Consider the following 24,720-nt stretch of genomic DNA (forward strand, 5'->3'; position numbering starts at 1 on the left):
CATTACATTAATTATTTTTTTTTTATACACAATGACATTTTTTAAATATTTAGATTATTTTTATTTATTATACAAAATCATAAAATGGCCACTTCGATCAAACAGTCGCATTGAAATATGTCGAAAGTTCCGAGATAGAGTGGATACCGATTTAAGTTTAAGCACAAATTATTCACCCCGGAATACACTTAATGTGCATAATAAACACGATATAGTTATGAATGTTATGATAATAATTTGTGGACATGTCTTTATTTGTACATTCAAACTTGGGGTTGATTTTGAGCGCGATGAGTGCTTTCAAATGTTTTTTTATATAGTTACTACGTATACACGTAACAATGTATAGAAATAGCCGCAAAACCTCTATATAACCACCCCATTGTTGTTGCATATATTCGAGATATATTTATTGTCCTCAATTCGACTCCAGCTGTTTAATAATAATAATATAATTAATAATATGTTTTGTCCACCGGATAACTGAAAATGAACATGGTCGAATATTTTTCACACGACCTTTTACGCGTAGGTTAAATCTGATTAGCACGCGAGCCAGACTAATACATAATATTATGTAAAATAATATTATAAGATTTAATGATAATAATTGATAGTACTATTGTTTTTGGGCAGTTGGATATTACATCGTATAGCAGCATAAGTTTGCACGAGGCTTAGATATGCAAAACGGTAATCCGCGTACAATGAATAATACAGGCTTTGAAAATAAACTGCTCAAAAGAAAGAGAAAATTAAGATATAGAAAAAATAATAAAAGATTATTAAAACTACCGCCGAATGGCCAACAATTTCTCTACGGGAATACACAACATGAGGTATGGCCACGCGCAAGAGACGAGTACAATAAAATATTATTATTATTACTAAGGTCTGGATTTAAATGGCCTACAAACAGGACAAACTATCCAAAAAAGATTTATAAAATAACTAAAAATACCATTTTCAACACAATAATGCATAAAAAATAACAAACATTTTTTTTATAAGTACGCTATTATATGACGGTTTAGCTTTCATCACTTTTAAACATTTCTCTATCTTGACTAAACTAACAATAACACAAAAATGAAATACCAAGCTTAAAGCGGGTTTCCACTACATATAATATACGTGTTCGTGCATAAAAATACTTTTCTGTTATTGGTTGGTATACATGGTAAGCTTTTGCTATACCAAAGAGCTTATACGTTCTTACCACACGTGTAACCACGATACCACGGAGTTGGATCTAGTTCAACTATTTCCGTCCAAACGTTCTAATTTGGGTGTGATGGTAGCAAAATTTTAAAAATATTAACATTAACCGCATGCTTACCGGAGTATTTTTCAAGAAGGGCGTGTATGTACAACCGTACATATACGTACGTGCGTGTAAAATAAACGTGCACGTACACGCGGACGGTCCAGTGGAAACCCACCTTTAGACATTTACAAGAAATTAGTTCTATTCCAATTGACCAATATTAGTAAGTTGTTATTTATTTAAGTTCCAGTAAGACACCGGTAAAAATAATAACAGTAATAATATAGCACCCAATATAATTGCTGAAGAATGATAAATATACATTATTACATACATATGTAGCACGATCTTTGTCTTTAATAGATTTGCGAGACCCAGGCAAAAATAATTATGACCTCTATTATATTCATCAATATCTATGACTACAAAAAAAAACATTTTTTATCTATCTAAGAATAAATTAGGAACGTGAAGCCCCAAATCTAAACAAATAGCGTTAGACTGAGCGCCTGGGCCCTACTACCCTTCACCTAAGAACGGCTCTGTATAGAACTATTGACGTTTAGTATGGATGAAAAACATCTAAAAACTACTAAAGCAATTAATAATATAAAAACAATAATTCTTGATATAAAAATTTGTATTTTTAATTTATATTGAAAGCTTATACAATGTTAATTTGATACAATAGTGTGCACTAAAAATTAATAAAATTTCCTGAAAATGCTAAAATATGCTCTAAAAATAGTAAAATACAAGATAAAAGTTCCATATTTGAAGTATTTGTTATATAACATTACGTACTTGGAATGATGAGTGTCCAAAAAATAATACATTGCTATGAATTTCGGAGAAAACAATATATTTCTAGTTGATTATTTATTTTTTTTCAAGAAAGTAAATCCATTATTTTATTTTCTGTACAATGTAGATAATTATTATTGTTTATAGGGACATATTCTAAGTTCTACATGCAATAAGCGGGTTACAAAAGGTCGTCAGTTAATTGTGTTTCAAAATTTCGTCTGTAGAATGGTTAGTACATGCAAATTGTTCTCAAGTTCAGAATTCAATTTACTCGTAGTAAAAGATATTGTCAATTCCCCCAAGTTTTACCGTTTGCAGAAAACATGTTGTGAACACGTTAAAAATAAAACTTGTACAGTTGTACTTAGTATTGATTTTAAAGTTTAATCCATTATAAATGTAAGATGTACGTCATATGATTAAATGTATCACAAATAATTGCATTTAGTATTGTATTACAGTTGTAATACAACGCACCGATGATCATCGGTATTGTGAATCAAATAGATTTATTATTTAATTATAGAACATGTGGTTAATAATGAAAATAATTATTAATTACATTTAGTATACAAGTATACTACAGCAGTTTTGTGTCAAAAATCCTATAAACTATGCGACTAAGTTACGGCTATATAAATAACACAGGATTAATATCATTCATAAAATACAAAATTACTCATTTTTATCAAAAAATGTTACTTATCTACATTTTCGAATATCAAATTATGTATATTTAATATGATACTTCATTTATTAATCTTATTCAATTTGCAATAATTAGGTACACCATACGTTTGGACATACTTATTATTATTTTTTACCTGCTCTTTTTGGTACAGAATTACGGGCAGAAAATATTACTTCGTCCCATATTCCATTCAGTGAATAAGTTGCATCCCAAAAAGTAACATAATTAAAAAATTGACTAGCTTATATATATATACAAGTTATATTTTATTTATCATTTTTTTGTACAAACTGTTCTACTAAAAAAATAATTATAAATAATGAACATTTATTGTTATAAATGCATATATTACCTATATCTTTCAAATTATGTATTATAAATTTCTTTTGGCTTAGACATCTAAACTTAGTAACTACAGTAAACGAAAAATAAATACATTTTTTTTTAAATTACCTACCAAAAAATATATGAAATAAATTACGTTATTTTATTATTTTATAATTGTAATTTTTAGTTGACATATTTTATGAAAACTTTTTTTTTAATTTAATATTGGGCACCTACGCAGTTTTTCATAAAAAAATCTTATTATCTTATTATTATTTCAAACAATTAATTTTATTAACGTCACGAATATATTAAGATAGTTTATAATACAATTATTTATCTTGATTTGCATTTATTAATTGACTATGCTTTAGATAACAATGACATAAAATCCTTATATCAGTGTGACAGGATGTACGTGCGTATAACTTAAAATCCTGGGACAAAAATAAGCTGTAAAATAAAAATTAAATGTAACCTACCTGCGCTAAATTGTTTTATTTGGGATGCAACCATGCAACTAGTTAGTATCTAAATTTACACATGGGTACGTAAAGTAGTGTGTAGAACCTTGAAAGTGTAATTCTTAAACCTTATTCTTCAAACGGTATCGACTTAATAGAACTAATTTTTAGTTAATTTTAAGAATTTTTAAATATTAATATTTTACATAATTTTAACATATTTTAAAATTGATTGTAGATCATTTCACTCTAATATTTAAGTTAAACATACACGAATGGTTTTACTGAACGAAAATTTGCTATGTTATACGTTTGTAAGACGGATACAACACATGCGGATGTGGCGTCCTTTTAATAGTGAATCTCCGAAGTCGATATAAAAAAAATATAGACAAATAAGCAATAATAATTAATAACACTTTTTTTCCCCTTGTAATATACGTATCTATGTTCAGTATCTACTAATTTGATTATATTTTGATAGCGTTATTGATTTTTATAAATAATTATAAGTATAACTTATAATATTAGTGTAGTATCAAAAAATCAAAAAATAAATAAACATAATATACATTCCTATTTATTACATATTTATAGCATATCACGTTAAATATGTATACAGTAATAAATTAAATTAAATTTAGATAGAATAAGAATAATATTTCATTATATAGGTAATAAACTAATAAGTATTATTGCATTTTATTTTATTTTTTGCCAACTGCTTAGTGATTAACTAATTTAATGAAACGTATGAATCTGTAGCCTTATTATTTTGTATAGTTGTACATTTTAATTTATTTAACTTTTATATTTTTTTCTTATACATTTCATAATTTATAGAACAATAAACTTTAATTTAAAATATATGATACATAAAAACAAAAAAAAAACTGTGATAACATTACTACAGTTATAAAAGAAATGTACACTTTTATATGTGCTTAATGTTTGAATTTTTTAAGAGTTCAGATTTTCAAGAGTGTTTATCTCTAAACTGACTGCAAGTTATCTATATACCTAATTATACAGATAGTAAATGTTCATCTAATTATCAGGTATATTATTATATTATGATTGTAAATAGTGTACCAGTAGTCGACTGTTTATATTATTTTATTTTATTTTATTATTCAGTAATTGTAACGTTGTTCAGTTATAGAAATTATAGGTATAAGGTCAAAGTAAAGGAAAATATAATATTTTAACCAAGACAATAATGATTGCCTCTCGATATATATGTAAGTTTTTTTTTCCATTCTATCATGACCTCAAATTCACCGCTAAATTGGGATATAAACATTATCATAATAATTCTTATTCCTATAACAATAATTACACCTTTTGCAAACGCGCGTTCATTATGTTAAAAAAAAATGAAACCTCTCGAGTTAATCTTAGCTCTCATCAACTGTTTCGAAAACTAAATTTTACTAAAAAAAAAATCATAATCCTACTCTCTATTTTAGTTCGTGGGGCTATGATATTTATTTTTAGTAGAATATAGTTTTCAAACTACTCTTTTTTTTTATCCTAACGGTTTCCGAATGCCAAGATGAACCGAACAGGTTATAACTATGCGTATGGGTTGTTGTATAATTTCACATCACTCTGTATAAATCTACTAGGAAGTTATATCATCGTGCGTTTTGTGTAAAGTAAGCGGCCCCTCCTCTTTCCCCGGTCATATATGTGTATGTGGACGGGTCATTGACCGACATAGTAACGTTTGTTGTTATAGTGGTTTACACGTGCGCCAATGCTTTACACGTGCCATTATTAATACACGCGCACATAGCTGCGGCTAAATATCTGACCAGTTATAATAGTGTGTATTATGTACCTGTACAAAGTATTATTCTGAGTAATCAATATAAAATTGATAAACTTAATATATTTAGGTTGAATGATGAAATTATGTTGAATCAAAAACAAATTTATGGATCAACAACCGGCGAGAGAAAGATATCTCGGATATTATGTTGATAGGATAAATGTCCTGTACCTACGTACTGCGTATATATAATATCACAATATAATGTTACACATACATTATAACTATTTGGGAAAAAAATTTTGATTCGTTTGAAACGAATATAAACAAAGTCACTATAATCTCTGTGATGGCCCATAGGTTTAAATAATGTGGTTTGGAGGCTTGGGTAATCTTATCCCTTTATGCTTGAACAGTAAACTTATCCTCTTCACCAAAAAATAATAAATAAATTTCGATAATTATTTGATAAACATTTCTTCGAATATGTAATATAAAATGTTGTAATTATATGTATTTTATTTAAATAATCATTAATCATTAAATTCCTTGTAGTATATGCGTGTACATATCATCTATAATAATAAGTGAATATAGATACTAACATATATATTAAGTCACTTAACGTGTTTTATTTTATTTTAGAACAAAATAATATTTATAATAGTATAAATGATTATTTTACACGTAAAATATGCAAAGTTATGCATTAGTAATATGGAGACAACACATTTGGGTACGACGTGCTCTTAAAACATAATTATAAAAATAAATACCTTTATATTTTACAACAAACAAATTAAAGTTGAATGTGGGTTCCACAGATTTACAGGTATTGCTAATTTTAGGATAGGATTTATAACATGTAAATTCCATTGTACATTTCTTTGACCTGTGTAAATAAATATATAAACTCCACCGGTATTAAGGTAAATTCAACCTATATTGTAAAAAAAATCAAACACAAATTATCATACACTATTATTCATACAAATATATGAATATTGAATACATAATATATATATATATAATATATAGTATATCCGAAGTAATTTTCTAAAATAATATTAAAACTACGTTTACCACTTATCACCAGATTAAATTGGTAAAATAGTTTATAATATTGAACGCAAAGTATAATTAAATATAGCCTTGAATAAGGAATGTGAATATGAATTTATTGTATGTGCCATCTATGTAAAATTTCTTGTTACATACAAATTTTAAAATATTCGAGTACCAAACTAATTTAGTTCCTAAAAATTTAAGGACTCAACTATAGTATAGGTACTACCTGTGATTAGTCTACAAACCTAACCAAACTTTGGGACCCAACTCAAACACGTTAAAAAAACACGCAGAATTATAATCAAATTATATTTTAACATAAAAATAAAAAATAAAATAATATCGAAAGAGCTTACATATATATTGCAGTTTAGATAAAAACTTTAATCAATATAGAATTTACATGTTTTTATAAGTTAACAAATCGTACCTGTATTTACATACAATAAAAAGGTTTAATCGGTAAATGTACAATCACTCATGGATAGACTGGGTTTAAAATTTAAACCTTTAGTTTTCGCGTCCTCTTAGAAATGGTGCTACGGACTCCCCTGCGCACGTTTCATTGTATTATATTAAACGCGTGTCTACACGTGTCCAGATAACTGCACAACAATTTTGTATAATATATATTATCGAGCAGACCGAGACCAATCTATAATCGAATCGACGTCACAAATACTTTGGTTCGTCGTCAATCAATGTGCCATTGCGCAATGGAGCAAATAATAATCACAATTATATTGGGACAACCTCGACTACGACGATCACGACGCGACGCTCGGCATATTCTTTAAACACATTACACAGGATATCTGTTTGTGTATATGTATAATACGTATTATTCGCGGTCGGTTTGATTTCCTTCCCAAATTGACAATAATTATTATTGTTGACAATTTTAGGGCCCACCAGCTCGGCGAATTCCCATTACAGCAATAACATAATGTGTGTACCGTTGTAGATCGTAGATCGGTCTTTGTCATTTCGTTATAATTCTCATGCACCGATTACAATCGATTCGATTGAGATATCGCCCAGAATAATTAAAATCCCCATATCCCTTTGTAATATGTTCATATACATTATATATATGATCATGTCTATAATACTACTTCGAAAAACGATACAAAACAAACGTCGTTGCTTATTTGACGGACGGGCATTGTATATGCCCTCGCGTGTGTGAACTCGAAATTATAATATATTATTATATATACAATAGTTTTGTTTCGGTCGAAATTTAGTTGCCAGGGAGGGAAAATCGCTCTGAAAATGACACCTGTAAATTGTTGTCGCCAACGGTTTATAATAGTGATACGCAATGTGTTTTAACAGACAGTTTACCTCGTCGTACGTGGTTTTGCCATCGTATAATGTGTAGCATATTATATAATTATTAATTAGCATTCGCATTCCTACGTTATTTTTATGATATCGTATAATAAAAATAAATAGGCCAAAGATATGGGTGGTGTTTCTGCATTCGCGATCTACTGAAATTGCCTACCCGCGCGCCCAAACTACACGTGGTATAACTACTTATCATTGTTTTGTCACGCCTCTCTGTCGGCATCACTATATGATCCATAGCGAACAGTTTTTTTTTTTCGTTCTCGTGGTACCTATCTAGATTCGCCAAACTGTTCCATTGATTAGTACGGAATTATATCACCTCCCATCTACCCGATTTGATATGTTAGATAAAACGTATCGGTAGTCGATACGTTCATGTGTATTAATATTATTTGAACAGTAGTTTTCAAAAGCATTATTTACTGTACACATGGAAAAAAACGTAATTTTCAAATACTTCCACCCGCATCAAAAATTAAACTTCTATGCAGGCGTGACAAAGAAAAAAATTTATTTTTATATTTATCTTTCTATTCAGACGTTCTATAACCGGCAGTATAATGGTGATTAATAATAATAAATTATAACAGTTTTTAGGTGCAACTCGGGTTCTCTGATGCTTATAAAACTATAATAACAATATGATAGCATCCTAAAGTTATAACTTTATAAGTGATATATTTCCCGTCAACGATTACAACTGAACACATTATGCTATGAAAGTCAATGAGAAAAAAATGAAAACCAGATAGTTTATCTCTTATACTATATCTATTAGTTTATTAATACCTATATTATATAGTCATATTATACACATGTGTGTGACGAGAGAATGTGGTTAATTCGCGCATACGACCGTGAACGGTGTACATTATATATCTACCTTTATTGGCTTTATTACTTGTCTTGTAATACTCTGTAAAGCGAAATAACGTTCCGCGACTTGATAAAAATCAATTCTTTTGCACCTCCCTGTGCGCAACCCAACCATAACAAAATATTTGAGTCAGTGATATTGGTCTGTAGAACACTATTTGACAAGGTGTATTTAATAATTAAAACAAAACACAATTAATTCAAAATAAAAGTACAAAAAAAATATTTTTTTTAATTAAAATAAAAAATAATGATACCACTTTGCAAGTTTTTAAATTAAATTTACATTCGATAGTTATTTTTATCTGTGGGATATTGGTTCTATTGGTATTGCGGGTGTAAGCACGGTTACCAGTTATCTTGTTTGTATATGTTTATTAAAATTTAAATTAATAAAATTATTATTTCTATCGAGGCGGTTCCAGAGTGATGATCGACAGCCTCTTTAAGTACATACATTTTGTTAAATAAAATAAACATTGTAATAAAATATGATTCATGACTCATATTATTTGTGGAAATATTCGTACGGTTAAAAAATGTAAACATAAAATGTACTCGCTCTACATATTATGCGATCAACCATAGTTTGATGCATTAATAAATATGTAGAACTGAGATCGCAGTTAACTCACAAAATTCAGTATTAATTTAATATTAAATCCATAATCTACAAATTACCATTATATCCAAACAATGATTTTTTTTAATCCGGTATTATACAGTTTTATATATTTATTCTTTTACGTTTAAAGGAAAAAATAATTGAATTATGAAAAAATAAAGATCAACATTAACTTGAAAGGTTATAAAACTATATAAGGTTATAATAATATAGTGTAGTACGATTGGACGAGATAATTTAAAAATAAATCAATTTGGCCGGGTTGATACAAAATACAGAATAGGAAAAAATATATTAGACAATGAAACAAAAACTTTGAAAAATAAATCAGCTATTTTTAATTTTTAAGCTATCATAGCACACATTTTATACTAAGTATATCAATACTAATTCAACAAGATACGCGATACTGCCAGATGTAAGGTTTGAAAAACTTAAGAGTAATAGCTATCGAGTCTCTGTGGAATGTTGAAGAACAACCGGCTGATAAACATATTTTAATATTCAATCCAGTGTATATAAATATTATACTACACGCGCTATAGTTTTTTTTCACTATAATAGTCAATAATATATAACCGATAGTTAACGTAGTGAACGCATAAAATCGCAATCGTCCAAAAGCATAATTTTACTGCTAAGACGTCAGGATTGTTAAGAACCCCATTGGACGTTCATTAATTGTGTTTCAATATAAAATTCTAATAAAATATAAAACAATGTTTTGTATAAAAAATAAATAAAATATCTTAATGAATTAATGCTTCACTCTTTATTTACAATACAATGTATTTAATACATTTAATTTGTTTAAACTTTTGATTTGTATTTAAATTTATCCTGTTTTGGATCATCAGCCAGACAATTTCGCCAACCAATTTTATCATAATTCTACCCCCTTAAAATACAAAATACTTTTTGGCAAATATAATACACGACTCGAACTTGTCACGTGACGTCTTATCAATCATATATCAATCATTTTCCTAGGGATCATCTCACATAAATAATCTTGTTGCTTGAATAAAGTTGTTTATTCAATTACTATTTTTCCCGTTCGAAGTTTGTGTATTGTTGTGGTGGCAAAAATGTTATATATAAAAATCGAATTAAATTGTATACTCTTATATTATATTATTTTTATATTATTATTATTAAAATATATATGCCATAGAGGGCTTTAACCCCTATAGTCGTTTCACTTGTCTACCGGCGGAGGTAGGGGGGACACGTGTGATCTTCGGCTCCGTAACACAAAGGACCCTCCCCTCGTATTTTAGAATTGAATATCAGCTGTAATTTAAAATATCTAAAAATGAAATATAGAAAACTTTTTTTTAAAACACAATAGAGCGATATTGTCATGATATTTTATTGTTATACGTATTTCCGTCGTCAAACTCGTGTTAGAATACTATAATACATTATTATATACCTATAGTAATATACGCTATACACGGAGACAACGACTGCAGTGATCATTGTAAACCGTCTTCGTCATTATTACCATGTGCGTATAATAAACGTGTCCGGGTATTTTTATTTTTACAGGAACGCAGAGGAAGTGAGGCGCGAGGACAACGAGCTCCAGGGCGTGTCGCAGCACGTCATCACCGTCGACGGCGAAGCGGTGACGTCCGTCAACGGCAAACTGTTGGCCGGGCACACGGTCGGCCGGGACGCGGGCGACGACGTGGACCAAGTGTCCGTGTGCTCGTGCACGTGCGTGGGACCGGTGCAGTACGACTACAACCGGGACATACGGCCGGCGGAACGGGCGGCCGCCAACGCCGCGGCCGCCGCCGCCGTGGTCTACAGCAGCCCGCCGACCGATCAGCCACTGCTGTCCTTGAAGAGGGTGTCCATATAAAAAGTCGGCGACGGCGGCGGCGTAGTGTACCTACGATTGTATATTATATTATAGAGAAGGACGTATTATTATTATTATTATTATTATAATTATATATTCACCCCCCCCACCTCTCACTACCCGCCACGAAACGTCGTAAGGCCCAAAGCCTTTTCGTCACTGCGGCACGACGTTCGGTCCGAAATGTAAGCGTAGACACATATTTTATTGTACAGGGTCGTTCAAAAGTCTTCCGCGGATTTCGAAAATTAATATATTTTTTTTTTCAAATCCACGACGACGACGATGCGGTAGGTATTCAAAATACGGTATCGTTTTTCATACAAGTCCATTTCGGCGGGCTAACCGACGATAGTTATTCATTACAAACGCTCACTGCAAGACACTCGCGCGTTTATCGGCAACGAAGGTACGAAAAAAAAAAACATTAAACGAAAATTAACTCGACTGTCTTATATGTTTACAATAATAATGGTACCTATATAGGTGAAGACTTTTGAATCGCCCTGTATGTTTTTACCTAACATATACATAGTTTTCTATTAATAACCATAGTATACGCGTCGTCTTATGGTTGACATCGTGTCTATGGAAACTCAAGCAGTACGCTTTGCTCTTGTCTCACATCAAAATACGTTTTTTAAATCAATTCCTTTTTTTTATTATTTCTGAAGTTGGAGAGAAAATATTTACATTCGAGATTCGCTATATCGAATATATAATATATACGTACGATACACAGTTATCGCTGCAGTTAAGACTACATTTTTAGTTATACGGCTCCTCGTTTACTTTTCGCCTGCCTAATCGTGTTATCTTAATCATAAAATGTAGGATATGTCAATTATTAATTTTTACGATTGAACTTTTTTGTTATGCACTATTTTAAAGCAAACATTTTCATTATCTCTAGAATACCAGAATTTTAATTAATTTTAATTGTGTATAACTCGTCTTAAACTGCTATCGAACGATAATCGCCGTTAGTTTAGCATATTATTATAAACGTCCTCCTTGAACTAATTGACGTAATAAAACTTTCGTTTACGGAAATTTATGTCACAGTAATCAGCAAGCGATTGGCGCTGACGACGGTCATTTACCGATAACACACACTTAAAATTATTTAAAAACAATTTACGTTCATATTACAAACGGTTGAAACATCTCAATATCATATTTGTAGTTTCCATCACTGTTGTAGTGGACCTATATGGTTGTATAGTTGCATACATTTGAAAACTTTATTATTCGATCTCGTTTAGGTATATGACTTTAAAGCAGAGTGTTATAATATTATTATTTGTGTGATCGCGACGACGGATAACTTGACATACGCAAACCCATTTTAATCACGAACATTGTTTTTATTTTCAATTACAACCGTATTAACTGTAACAGTTTTAAATCCCCGGGCTTACAATTGGACATAGTCGTATTACCTTTTCCCATTTTTGTTTTAAAATGTTAACCGCCTATAGTCATTTCATGAAAATGTATTAAACAATAGAACATAAAAACGTATAAACTATAAATGAGTTAAACGAAAACTCATTATTTATTGTTTATAAATTGTAAATCGCAACAAATAACATATAATTATATTATTATGTGCAGATTTTGTATTTTTTTTTTTTTTTATGTTTCTGTTGTTAATAAAATATGATTATTAATTATTATAGCAAATTGTTTTTATTATATTTTTTTCAACCTGTATTATCTGTATTAGGTCCTCTTTTTCAAATTTTAACCTTTTCCTACTATACAGTATAATATCAAGAATCATACACATATAACTTGATATGATAAAATCGATGTAAACATATTATATAAAACTGCAGCTATTAACGGCTCATGTTCTGGTTAACGGCGGCATACGTCTATTTTACTCGTATATAGGTACTGATAATGAAATATTATCTTTACGACTACACACCACCGGTTCACTAAATTCTATGTATTACTATATTCCACTTTCGCCTGATTATAAAATATTAAATCATAGTTATATGTAGATAAGCACTACAATTTTATACTCAGCATAGTTCATTCACTATAATGTTTTTTATATACGACGTGTACAATATAATACAAAAGATCTAATTTTCAATCTCATCATCACTTGTTAGGTGAGCGTTATACCGACCGTTTTCAGTGGTAAAAAATATGTACTTTCACGAAAAATAAACATCATTAAAAGATAAAAACGCTGATAATTGATAGAGAACATAATTCACGGGACAACGGCATTGACGTTTTTTGAAATATTAATTATTAAAGAATAACCAGTAACAAAAAACAGTTAATGTGCCTTTTAAGACGAACATTACCCGTGTTAAAAAATAATATACCTATTGTTAATATAAGTACCTACCTATTACCTTTAACCTCTCGATTACGTAATTTCAATCTGAGGTTATTAAACTGATAAATTGTTTTGTACCTACTTGCCTCTATTAGTGAACCACTGTATAGTGTACCTATACAGCATAGTATAGTCTTCGTTAAATTGATCAAAACGTTTCTGAAAATACATTAATTAAATACATTTATTATGTTTGGCATCCGTTCTTGGTTTCCACAGTACCTATACGATAAAAGCTGAACTAATATGCGTATGTTGTTATTTTGAGGTAAATGTTCTGTTCTGAGATATATTTTTTTTTTTTTTATAGAAACAATATTAACGTGGTAATTTATAATGTCACCAAATCACAACCATGGTACATCAACTGCGCAAGATGGTGAAAGTTCGCGAAAATCGTGTTATACCTTATAAACTATAAGTTTGTTTATATTATATACACGTATTATTGGTTTTTCTCCTACGCCACGAACAAGTCGCGAACACTAAATGTTATTTTATTCGTATAAATCGAAGTGAATGCGAAATGTTTTATAGACGCGTGACTTTGGCGTGGGTTCCTTTGTGGAAAACAAAAGTCGATTTAATTTCTAAGTGCGGCGCGCATGATTTGTTTGATGTATAATGTGTATACAAGTACCTATAGAATGGTGAAAATACGCTAAATATTTCATGCTCGAGTATTCTTCAGCTGTACATTACTATACGTTATACGCGCATGAATGTAAAATTTAAATGCACAAGTATTTGCACACATATTACCTACAATAATCCTGATTTTGGTCATCGATTATATTACATCATAATTTCGTTACAGCCGCGATGACGTAGGTATAAAAATGCATAATTATAACATTAGTGACTTAAGGGAAAATATTTATAAATGCAACCTCCCGCCGATAAAAAAATCTATCAATTACATTATGCATTATAATAATAATGTGAAAATTAAACATTTATTTAAATTAAAATGATAGGTTATTCAAAGAAGAACAGGTAAAAATAAATTTTGCTATATTGGTTTTTTGTATATATATCTGTTTTTATTTTTACTGTTTTAATCTCGCTTTTTTTATAAAGTCCGCACGTGTTTGTAATATTGTTGCACTCTTATAGAAATTGCGCGAAATCATCGTGCAACCATTATTATTGTGTACAAACAGTGAATATATATATATATCGTTGGACTTTATAATATACTCATATTGACATATTGTTCGTACCCTGCATTCATTATTACCCGTTTATCCTTATTTATACCTTACTTGACGCTTACACATTAGTTATGATCGTTAAATATTATCACTTCTCACGAACGCTTTTCGACTCAAAAGCCTATAATTATTGAAACCCTTTGTTTGTTCTCGCCACGACGAAATCCGCTCGCCCAACGAAAGCGTTTAAGTATAAGGAAAACAAACTAATTCGAAAAACAACATTAAATTATTATTCTGACGATTTTCTTTTATGAATAATCAAACGGACAACGACCTCCCATTCGGAGGCATCAGTATGAATGCGAAAATAATAAAACAACGAAAATACAAATGCAATATACTAATATACCTCCTACGGTGCAAATAATAAATGTAGGCCGTGTACGGTGTACATTCGTGATACATCACATAAATCCGTAAATACGGATCGAGGACCGTAATAGAGTTATAAAATCGAGCGAGTAATGGACAGGGACATAACAGATGCCCCAGGTATTGGCAAAAAGTTTTCGAAATTACCATATTATTTTGTTGTAGTGCTTTAACAATAACTTTTTTTGTGTTGATAAAAAAAAACACCAGAATTCTTATTTTCATATGAAAAACCAAACAATAATTTTAAATTAAATGTCCTTTATTAATACATGCAGTGGCGTACTTCAACCTTGTATGGGAAGGGGTTTAATTTTTAAATAAACAACTCTGATGAAAAATTTCGAATTTTAACCCTCCCCTTCTTCCGTTAGTATGCTACTGAATACACGGATTAATAGGGGTTATATAGGACATATTTATAAACACAATTCCAATTTTAGATGGGAATAAGAGAACGAGCGTAAATGTGTTATGAACGTCACTGAACGGGTGCAACACACGCGTTTTCGTGATGTATGTTTCAATAGCTTACGATTGACGTGGATCACGCTGTATACGGTTTTTACTGGCACGTGTACACGTGTGTGTGCTCGCGCGTGTGTTTAAATACGACATGAGTATTATTATAACATTGTCGACATCCCTCCACGTTTTGGATAATTGTGAATAGAAACGTATAATTGTGAAGTGACGCACGAGGGGAACCCGGAAAGGGCCTTTTTAGTCATGAATCATAATAATATGGTGTAGTACTTATTATTTGTAAATAATTATCTAATTAAAAAGTACGGGTCGATGATATTCACGGATCAAAAAATAACCGAACCCAGATTAGGAATGATGCGCTGGGAAACTTGATAATTGTTATCCGTAATGAATTTATTTATTTTTAATATTCTATGTGTAGCGAGAATGTATGTTAGGATTTATAATGATCCTTGTTTCTTTTATTTCATTGTTTTTTGGAGTAATAAAAAAATAATAATACTCCCGCACTCAACTTAGAGCTTTTTGTGTTGAAAATTGGATTTAGTTGATCTTTGACGACCAAAAGTGAAGAATATCTAGTAATTTTTAAAACAATTGATAAAAACAAAAAAACATGAAAAACCGTTGATTTTGAAAAAGCTAATTTTTAACAAGATTTATTTTATGTTTTGTTTTAATTCTCGTCAAACAATTCTTATAACAAATATTAATATAAATATTATATTCATATTTTGTATACTTGATATTATTTAAAAATATTAATATTCACTATAATTTGTGCTAATTTATAATCATTTTAAATTAAGAATTTTTTTAAGGTTTTTTTTCAATGTAGGATACTAGGATGTACTCGTAGGTGTTAATTTATATTTTAAAAAGTTTGAACATTTTATACATGCAATGTTGCATATATTTTTCTCTCAGAAACAGGTAAATCATATTAAGACAAATAAAAAACACATATTTTTTTTAGTTATAAGCATTTCAAGTTTAAAATTTGAAAAATTGAGTTTCTAAACGCAAATAAAATGATTTAAATTATTTTATTAAATAAAGATACTTTTTTGGAACTTTTCTGCCACATCCTATACATATTATTGTAATTCATTTTAAGCATTTAAACTATTTACTCAGTTATGCATTAGGTTTCTGGTTATTGACCTTTAAGTAATTAAAATAACTAATAGCTAGTAATGTTACATGAATTACTTCTATTAGATATAATAATACCTATTATACCATAACTGTAATTTTTTTTGGCCTATTCAGTACAACTTAATGTTGCTTAACTATCAAGAAAATAAATTACTCATAATAATATAAATATCCGTAAAAATATAGACTGAAAGACTTCAAAGACTTGTTGTTAGTAGGTAGGTGTCATCGTAACCACTGCAGCGGTAGCTTAGTAATTTACGAGTCACACTCAGTATCTACTATACAGCATAGCTACTACTCCGGTTTTATTATTTTTAATATCGTTACTGAACGTAATAATTGACCATGAATCGTGAAATGAAACGCAATACCGTAATAATATCGTTATGAACCATCATTATTAATACGTCACCGTTCAGTTTCTCAATTCTCACAAACAGCGATCGCATGCGCTTCTGATTTTATAATCTATTATTATTAATTATTACTAGGTATTAGTGTATTTCACCGGGTATTTACAATGGGTATTATCGGTTATATATCACATTGCTGACAACGACACTTATCATTTTAATTTGTAATTATTACAGTCGTTGTATTACTGCGCATTGGTTGAACCGCACTCTACTTAAACCTTAAAATTCGATGTGATCGGAACAAATGTAATTGGAACATTACCTGCTTTTACTCCAAGTACAATGTAGATATAACCTTCTTTTAACCCCGGTGAAATTCGAACAACCTTTTCCTGTCCCGAATGAAACTCGACCTTACCCATATTACTTTTAAACACAGCTGTGCCAGTGGCCTGATCAAGAGGGTGACAGGGATACATCACTCTTCAGAGCGTTTTTTGATGTTGAAATTTTAATCAAAGTATTATGAAAATTTAAACTTAAATATTTTCAGAGCAATATAATGAATAAATAATATTATATTATGTAGTAATAAATAAATTGAGTACCAGATTGTTATCTCCCCGCCATCGTATAAATACAAAATACGAAATAATAAGTAATAAGTTTATTTAATGATATTTATGAATCTAATAACACTAATAATAAATTTAAAAATGTTTATGCTTTCCGTGATTCCCAAAACTCTGCTACATATTTTAAAATCGTTTTAAACGGATCACTATTGTTTAGTTTTGAATTTTTGATCGCCACATAAATTGCTCCGCTATCCATATAATATATAAATTATTCCGCCATGTACAAGTCTAAAAAATGTCAATCTGTTCCTCTAGGTTTTTTGTTGCCCCATTTAGCTGAACCTCACATTCTCTCACCATTTTGTGTATGGGCACCCGAGTTAGGGTTCACAAAATTATATCTATGATTAACTTTATTATGTTTAAATCCGTGTGTTTATTTTAATTATTATGAATGGCGGTGACATAACAAACCTTAGTGGCGGAGCTATAAAGTTTTCACTCGCCGCGGCGGAGTTATAACAAACCAGTGTTCAGTACCTACCGCCATAAATGTAATATAGTCTTAGTAGGTATCTATTAATTATGTATAGGTAATATTCTTGAAGAAGCTTTTATTAAATTGTATTATGTACCTACTATAATGTTGCGTTGATAGGATCGGCAACAATTTGGAGCATATTGTCATATTTTCTCAAATACAGTATGTGTGTCGTTACCTGGTCGTAACCTTCATTAACAACACTCTTATTATTATTATTATTATTATTATTATGCACACCATCTTGATTGATAATGAGTTTTGCCATAGGTACACGAGAGCAGGACAAAAATCCTTGACTTCCTAATAAAATAATTATTAAAAAAATGTAATCATTTCTAGCACAAAAATTCTACATTTGATCTACTTCGACAATAATGATAAATTGAATTGTTACTTTTTTGCAAACATTGACTGCAAAATCCGTCTTTTAAATAAACCATTATACTTTATTCTAAGTTTTTGTAATTCATTTTGTTTTTGTATCACGATTACGTAACGTATGTTAGGTGGATCTGTAAAACCTTCATCCTTTATCTAATAATATATCTAATAATAGTGGATTAATATTAATTTAAAAATTATCGCTTCATTACTTTTTCTCTGAAATTTAAAAATACATTTTAGTTAAAACCTAAAAATGCCTTTTAACTGAATTTTATTTTTTTTTCACCTTAAACATTTTCTCTGCTGCTATAAATAATAAATTTAACCTTTATATTCCCGTTCACATTAGATTCATATTTTTTTTTTATTTAAAAAAAATTAGGGGGGCAAGTTTTCTCAGTTTTTTGTCTCGCTCATCTACCTATAACAAAAAACTTCTTGTTAAACAAGAGAGACTACGCTGTATATGTTTTAAAAATAATATACTAGGCACTGTGTACCTAAGAGCATAATCATTTATCCCGGAATAATTAATAATAAGATAGAAAAATAAGTTAACATAATAAAATAGTTTAAACTTAATAATATTATCTGTGATTGTATTTTATTACATTATTTACATTTATAGAATTCGGTACAAATTATAAAATATGCCGACATAATAAAACTTTTTATTATATTTTTTTTTTTTTAGTTAAAATTAATTAAAATACGTGTATGGTATGGTTATCAATCTCATTTATAAATAATACGTTATTTGTTTAAAATAAAAAATAATATACCAACATACTATAATTATATATTGTTAGTTTTTTATATATGAAATATTAAGACAATATGTGTAAGTATAGTTATATACTAATTGTATGGATTAATTTATTTAATCTATGAATATTTTAAAAAGATTAATAACATTTACACAATTAGTTTGTCGTGATTAAATGACAATATTATGATAATATCCATTTGTTAATGAGTTTCTTCGTCATGTAATAAACATCTTTTGAATGTCTATTTTATGTTTAACCAATCAAATCTGTACTTAATGCAAAATCTAATGAATGAGTGAATGTTTCCCCTCTGGCAATGTTAATTTATGTAACCCATACTCTCACACGAAATGATAAAGTTGGTTTTATCTCGTGGTGAAGACTGAATAGGCGCTTATGCCTCTATGCCTCAAGTGACAAATACTATAGATCCGGCACACTGTGCACTTCGCAGTACAATAGCCTCATCGTGTTAGATAATTGAAATAATATTTCATGGATGTTTATAGAAAAAAAGTTTACAAAAGGAATATATTTTTTATTATCTTATCATATAAAAATTTAAATCACAATACGTCAATGACGTATCTGGTTAGGCCTTGATTACCTTGATTGAAAGGAAGTGAATTTTTAACTTAAGCAAAAATACCTACGCATTCATTATTCAAAATCTATAAATATAATTTTAAATTGAATTATCATACAATTAGTTAGTAACGCCTAGGCAAGATCATTTATCTTAGCTAAAAACACCAACGAAAAAAAAACAAGTTAGTTAATTAGAAGTAAGAAGACGTATAGGTACTAATCGATATAGGTTAATAGTGTTTATACGCTGCTGAGAAATATATTATTTCTAATTCCGGATCTGTTTATGGATAAGAATACGCTATTCCATCTACTGTTAGTTGTGAATCTTACGATTGTCGAATGTGCCGGCCAGTTGATAGATATCGCTGATATCAATAGATCTCTCAAAAACTGATAATCAAATCATGTTTATTAATACAGAATAAAATATAAAATGATAATCGTTTCACAGGAAATTCGATAGAGAATGGTTATTAGAAATCGATCACTGAAAAATATGATAAAGTTGATTGCCATGTTTGTGAGTCTAGTATAAGTTATCGTTCGGTATATCATCAAGTTTGAACTAACCCATGCCTGGTGTTTTTTTTGATTGAAAAATAAATAAATAAATACGAAAATTGGTAATTGAGTGTATAGCTATCAGTCCTCAACCGGTGCAAATCGATACCTGGCCGGGCAATCCGCCTACAGCGAATTGTCATACCTTCTGACGTGAGAGTCATATGTTGTATTTTAGGAGAAAAATTTAAAGTCAAATGACGTGTTAACGCTTAAATTAAGTTGTCATTTATTATCGGGGAAAATCGACTTAAAAGCAACTAAACCTTCCAGGTAGACAATCCGACAATGTTAAACATGAACTCAAACTATTATATAATATATATTTATATATAATATTATAATAATAAAAAAAATAAACAATAATAGTTATTGTTTTGACAACGAATAACCGACAATCGGTAGGCGGGACTAAAAAAATCTTTTCTTTTTTTTATTTTTTAATTCGAAATATACAATCTATGCCGTAGGCATAATAAGAATATATGCTACAAATAATTTCACATGTATAGGGTGAGGGAAGAAACCATCCAGCGATCGCACTTCATTTTATTTGTTTATATATAGATCTTATATATAATTTTTTTTTTTTTTATTATTATTAATCATTAACATTAATAATAATCATTAATCATTGAGTAGATCTTTACACCAGTTTCTTTTTAGCCACCGTGGTGGGTTTCCAGGAATCGTGTGAGTTGCTAGACCAGATATAAGAGGGTTACTAAAAAAATCTAAAAAATAAATCTATGGTAATTCACCATTTTTCGCGTCGCCCTTATAGCGGACAACGGGTACGACCTTAGTAGGTATTTTATTATTTAAATCTCAAATAATTATTTAAGTATTGTTGGTCAAAGAACAGAAAAAAATATTTACTAAAACTAAAACAATTATCCAAAACACAGCAATACGGTATGTTCTTTCGAATTTTTAGATGACATTGAATAAATTGGATGTGGTATTGTGGTAAAACAAAGGGGTATTGTGCAGGCAGCTCAATTGACGTGTTATGATTTAAATTATCTGTACGTAGTTTGTGAATATTAATTGAGCGTTTTAGTCATACGAATATAACACAATTATATAAATGATAATTGATATGTCATTATTGTATTGCACAAGGCGGATATATATATATATATATATTCAGCTTAGTATTGCATCAATTATTGTGGTGTTGGTAACCGTTTAAACGGCGTATCGATTTTGTCGCAAGTGGTTGTTGCACTAAACGTAACATAATTCGCAAATAATATGTTATTTTTGAAAACCAACTATTTTGTGCCGAAAATAATAAAAATAATGTAGATATTTTTTTTTGGATTTCAATACTTGCCGACCAGCAATAATCATAGTTTGGTACTTTGAACGACAACTCCAAATCATTCCGAGCCGTTACCGAAAGCGGTTTTCGGAGATACGATAAGCCACGCGCCACCTACTGTATGGGCCACTGTATACGATAAAAATATGTTGCCGGGCGCCTCCACCAGATCGCGTATAAACTTGGCGCACAGGTGAAAAACGAAAGTGAATGTTGAATCAGTTGATCAATAATGTTGTAATACGTCATCTTAGAGATGTATACTGACTACTATATTTACGAAAAGGAATCTATTAGACAGGTTTGATTATATTTAAACTTTCTGATTAAATAAAAATATCATGATTGATGATATTATGGTCTATTGGTCTGCATGATAATAATAATATGTACCTAGGTACTATGTACTCGATAGTATTGTTTAGACTTAAATTTGGAACAGGTACTACGGTAGGTACCTACTACCTACCTGCTCGTTTACTAATTAGTACTCTAAACTGGGCGATACCTGTTTCCACCAAAAGCAGACCTCTCCCTTTTCCACCAATATCCGTTTCCACCAACACAATTGTATACTACGCCTATATTAAAAGTTATAACACATTTTATTTTAACACACACAGTTGTATTGCACAATTTACACTGTGCAACTTTTTCACTTGTTCGTAAAATATTGTCTCGTTATATTATATTATCTCGATTAATCAACATAAAAGGTAATAAGTACGGCAATGGTTTAACATACAATCAAATACGATAAACGTACAATATACAAAATAGGTAGGTACATTGATTATAGGTATGTGTATATATACATTTTACATCAATCCGAAAAACTCACGAAAAGTATATTCTACATTTAAAAAAAATATTTTATATAATTTTATTATATATATTACATATTATATACATTATATGTATACATGAATACTTTATACAATATACATAATAGCCAAAGTACCATGTGACACTTCACTATTCGTGGAGCCCCAATGACAGACACTTTATAATTTAAGAAGGTCGCCAACCACAAACCGAGGCCCTATTGAGCCGGAGTATTGTGGATTTATATACAAAGATGAGAAACAATAGGAGGAAAAAATTTAAGTCGTTTTGTGGAGATATATAAAGTTTAATTTTGTGCCGAGAAAGTTAAACGGCATAAAACTCGGAATTAAAAAAATTATCGGAATAAAATATTAATGACCTATACTGTTAGTATAATATAATTTTATATATCTAAAACAACCTCATGAGGGGGCCCCGGCGTTCGTAGACGTCGAGGGTATACATTACAACCATAATTTATTATATATAATGTTATTTTTTTTTTTATAAGATATAAGGAATATAAAAGTACTCACATACCGGCCGGATATAACAATATATATATAACTAAAAATACCAAAAAAACACCACGTCACTCGTCGTTGTTGCCCCTTCCTCGGCATATCCGCCGGGGAAACGATCCTAGGCACTCTACTCCATAACGATGGTGTAGACAATTATAGTCTAAAAAAGAGGATGGTATTTGATGACCATCTAGCCAGAGCTAAGGAACGAGAGTAGCTTTCTTTGTCCATAATTTATCGGCAGTTGCTAGCAGCGGTTATCGTCGCGCGTAGGGCTTCGCGCATGATAACGGCGTCAACGGAGTAACTTTAGGCGCGCGGCGCGTCACGCTAGAATACCTTTATTTATTATAATTATTGCTTAATCTACATCTCACGTTACAACCAGTTATAATATATCATTTTTTTAACCCGGCATTAGTATGCTAAATAAACTTATTACTGTATTAAAGGTTTTAGAATAAGCGTAGTATACAAATTGTTTTGGTAAAAACGTTGTTAAGTTAGGCCGATCTCATTTGGTGGAAACGGATATTGATGGAAAAGGGAAAGATACACTTTAGGTTGAAACGTGTTACGCCCCTTGCATGTAACTATACTAGCAGGTACTTGAAAATAAGGGTCATCAACTAATTTCTTCGGTGGTCCGTTTTGAAACGAGTGAAACACGATTGCGGACGATCGCTACGTGACAATAGTTAGTATTTTAAATTCTTATAAACATTATATTCAATATTGTATTCAATACCTTTCATACTTTATTTTAGTATTTTATGCAAGTACTACTGTACTATGTATATTTAATATTTATATATAATATAATATCTGTATATCACTTTTAATAACTATAGTAAGTTTCTTTAATTAAGTCTAAAGCTGTCGTTTGTCTGTTGTCAATAGGTACTCAGTTATATTGCAGTTATATCTTATATAGTGAAGACTTCATATCCGTGTAAGTCTTTTCGGGTGCTATTTTTCACCGTTTTTCCTCACGATCTCCAACAACATCCGTTTTTGTATTAAATAGTAAGTATTATAATAATATGTTATTTAAAATTTTATGTTTTCTCAAATTTATATAAATAACCAGTATAAAATCATTTTAAGTATTTAAAACCTCTTATTGCGGAGGTGTGACATTTAGGTAATAATAGAGAAGCTCAGAAGTCACGGACTAAATATAATAGTATATAGGCATATGTATAGGTATTAAATGTTAAATTAATTGTAGGTACTGTTGAAATAAATTATTAAAAAGGTGTAATGCAAAACTTTATAAATAATAATAAATAAAATAAATTTAGTCTTTATATTTAATAATAATGAAAAAAATAGTTAGGTAGTCTAATATTGAGCAAAGGTAACCGAGAAACGGATCTAGTGATTTAAGATAATACTTTAATACCAAACCGTGCTTCAGAGTAGTTTTAAGTAAGTAGTTTTTTTAGTAAGTTGAAAATTCATAACATTTTTGTGATTTATACATAAGGTTAAAAACCCCAATACAAGGTTCTCCATAACTTTAAAA

General features: G+C 29.8%; 1 protein-coding gene across 2 annotated transcripts in view; it reads left to right on the forward strand.

Annotated features, from left to right (window-relative positions):
• LOC132926534 (two pore potassium channel protein sup-9-like) overlaps positions 1-12,804 on the forward strand; it is an 87,664-nt gene extending 74,860 nt beyond the window's left edge. For both annotated transcript variants that reach the window (XM_060990892.1, XM_060990893.1), the window contains exon 7: positions 10,807-12,804. In XM_060990892.1, coding sequence (XP_060846875.1) covers positions 10,807-11,125 — 319 coding nt within the window. In that variant the 3' untranslated portion in view covers positions 11,126-12,804. The remainder of the gene's footprint in view (positions 1-10,806) is intronic.
• Positions 12,805-24,720: the final 11,916 nt, after the last annotated feature.

This window comes from Rhopalosiphum padi, chromosome 3 (genome assembly GCF_020882245.1).
Source record: "Rhopalosiphum padi isolate XX-2018 chromosome 3, ASM2088224v1, whole genome shotgun sequence".
NCBI lineage: Eukaryota > Metazoa > Arthropoda > Insecta > Hemiptera > Aphididae > Rhopalosiphum > Rhopalosiphum padi.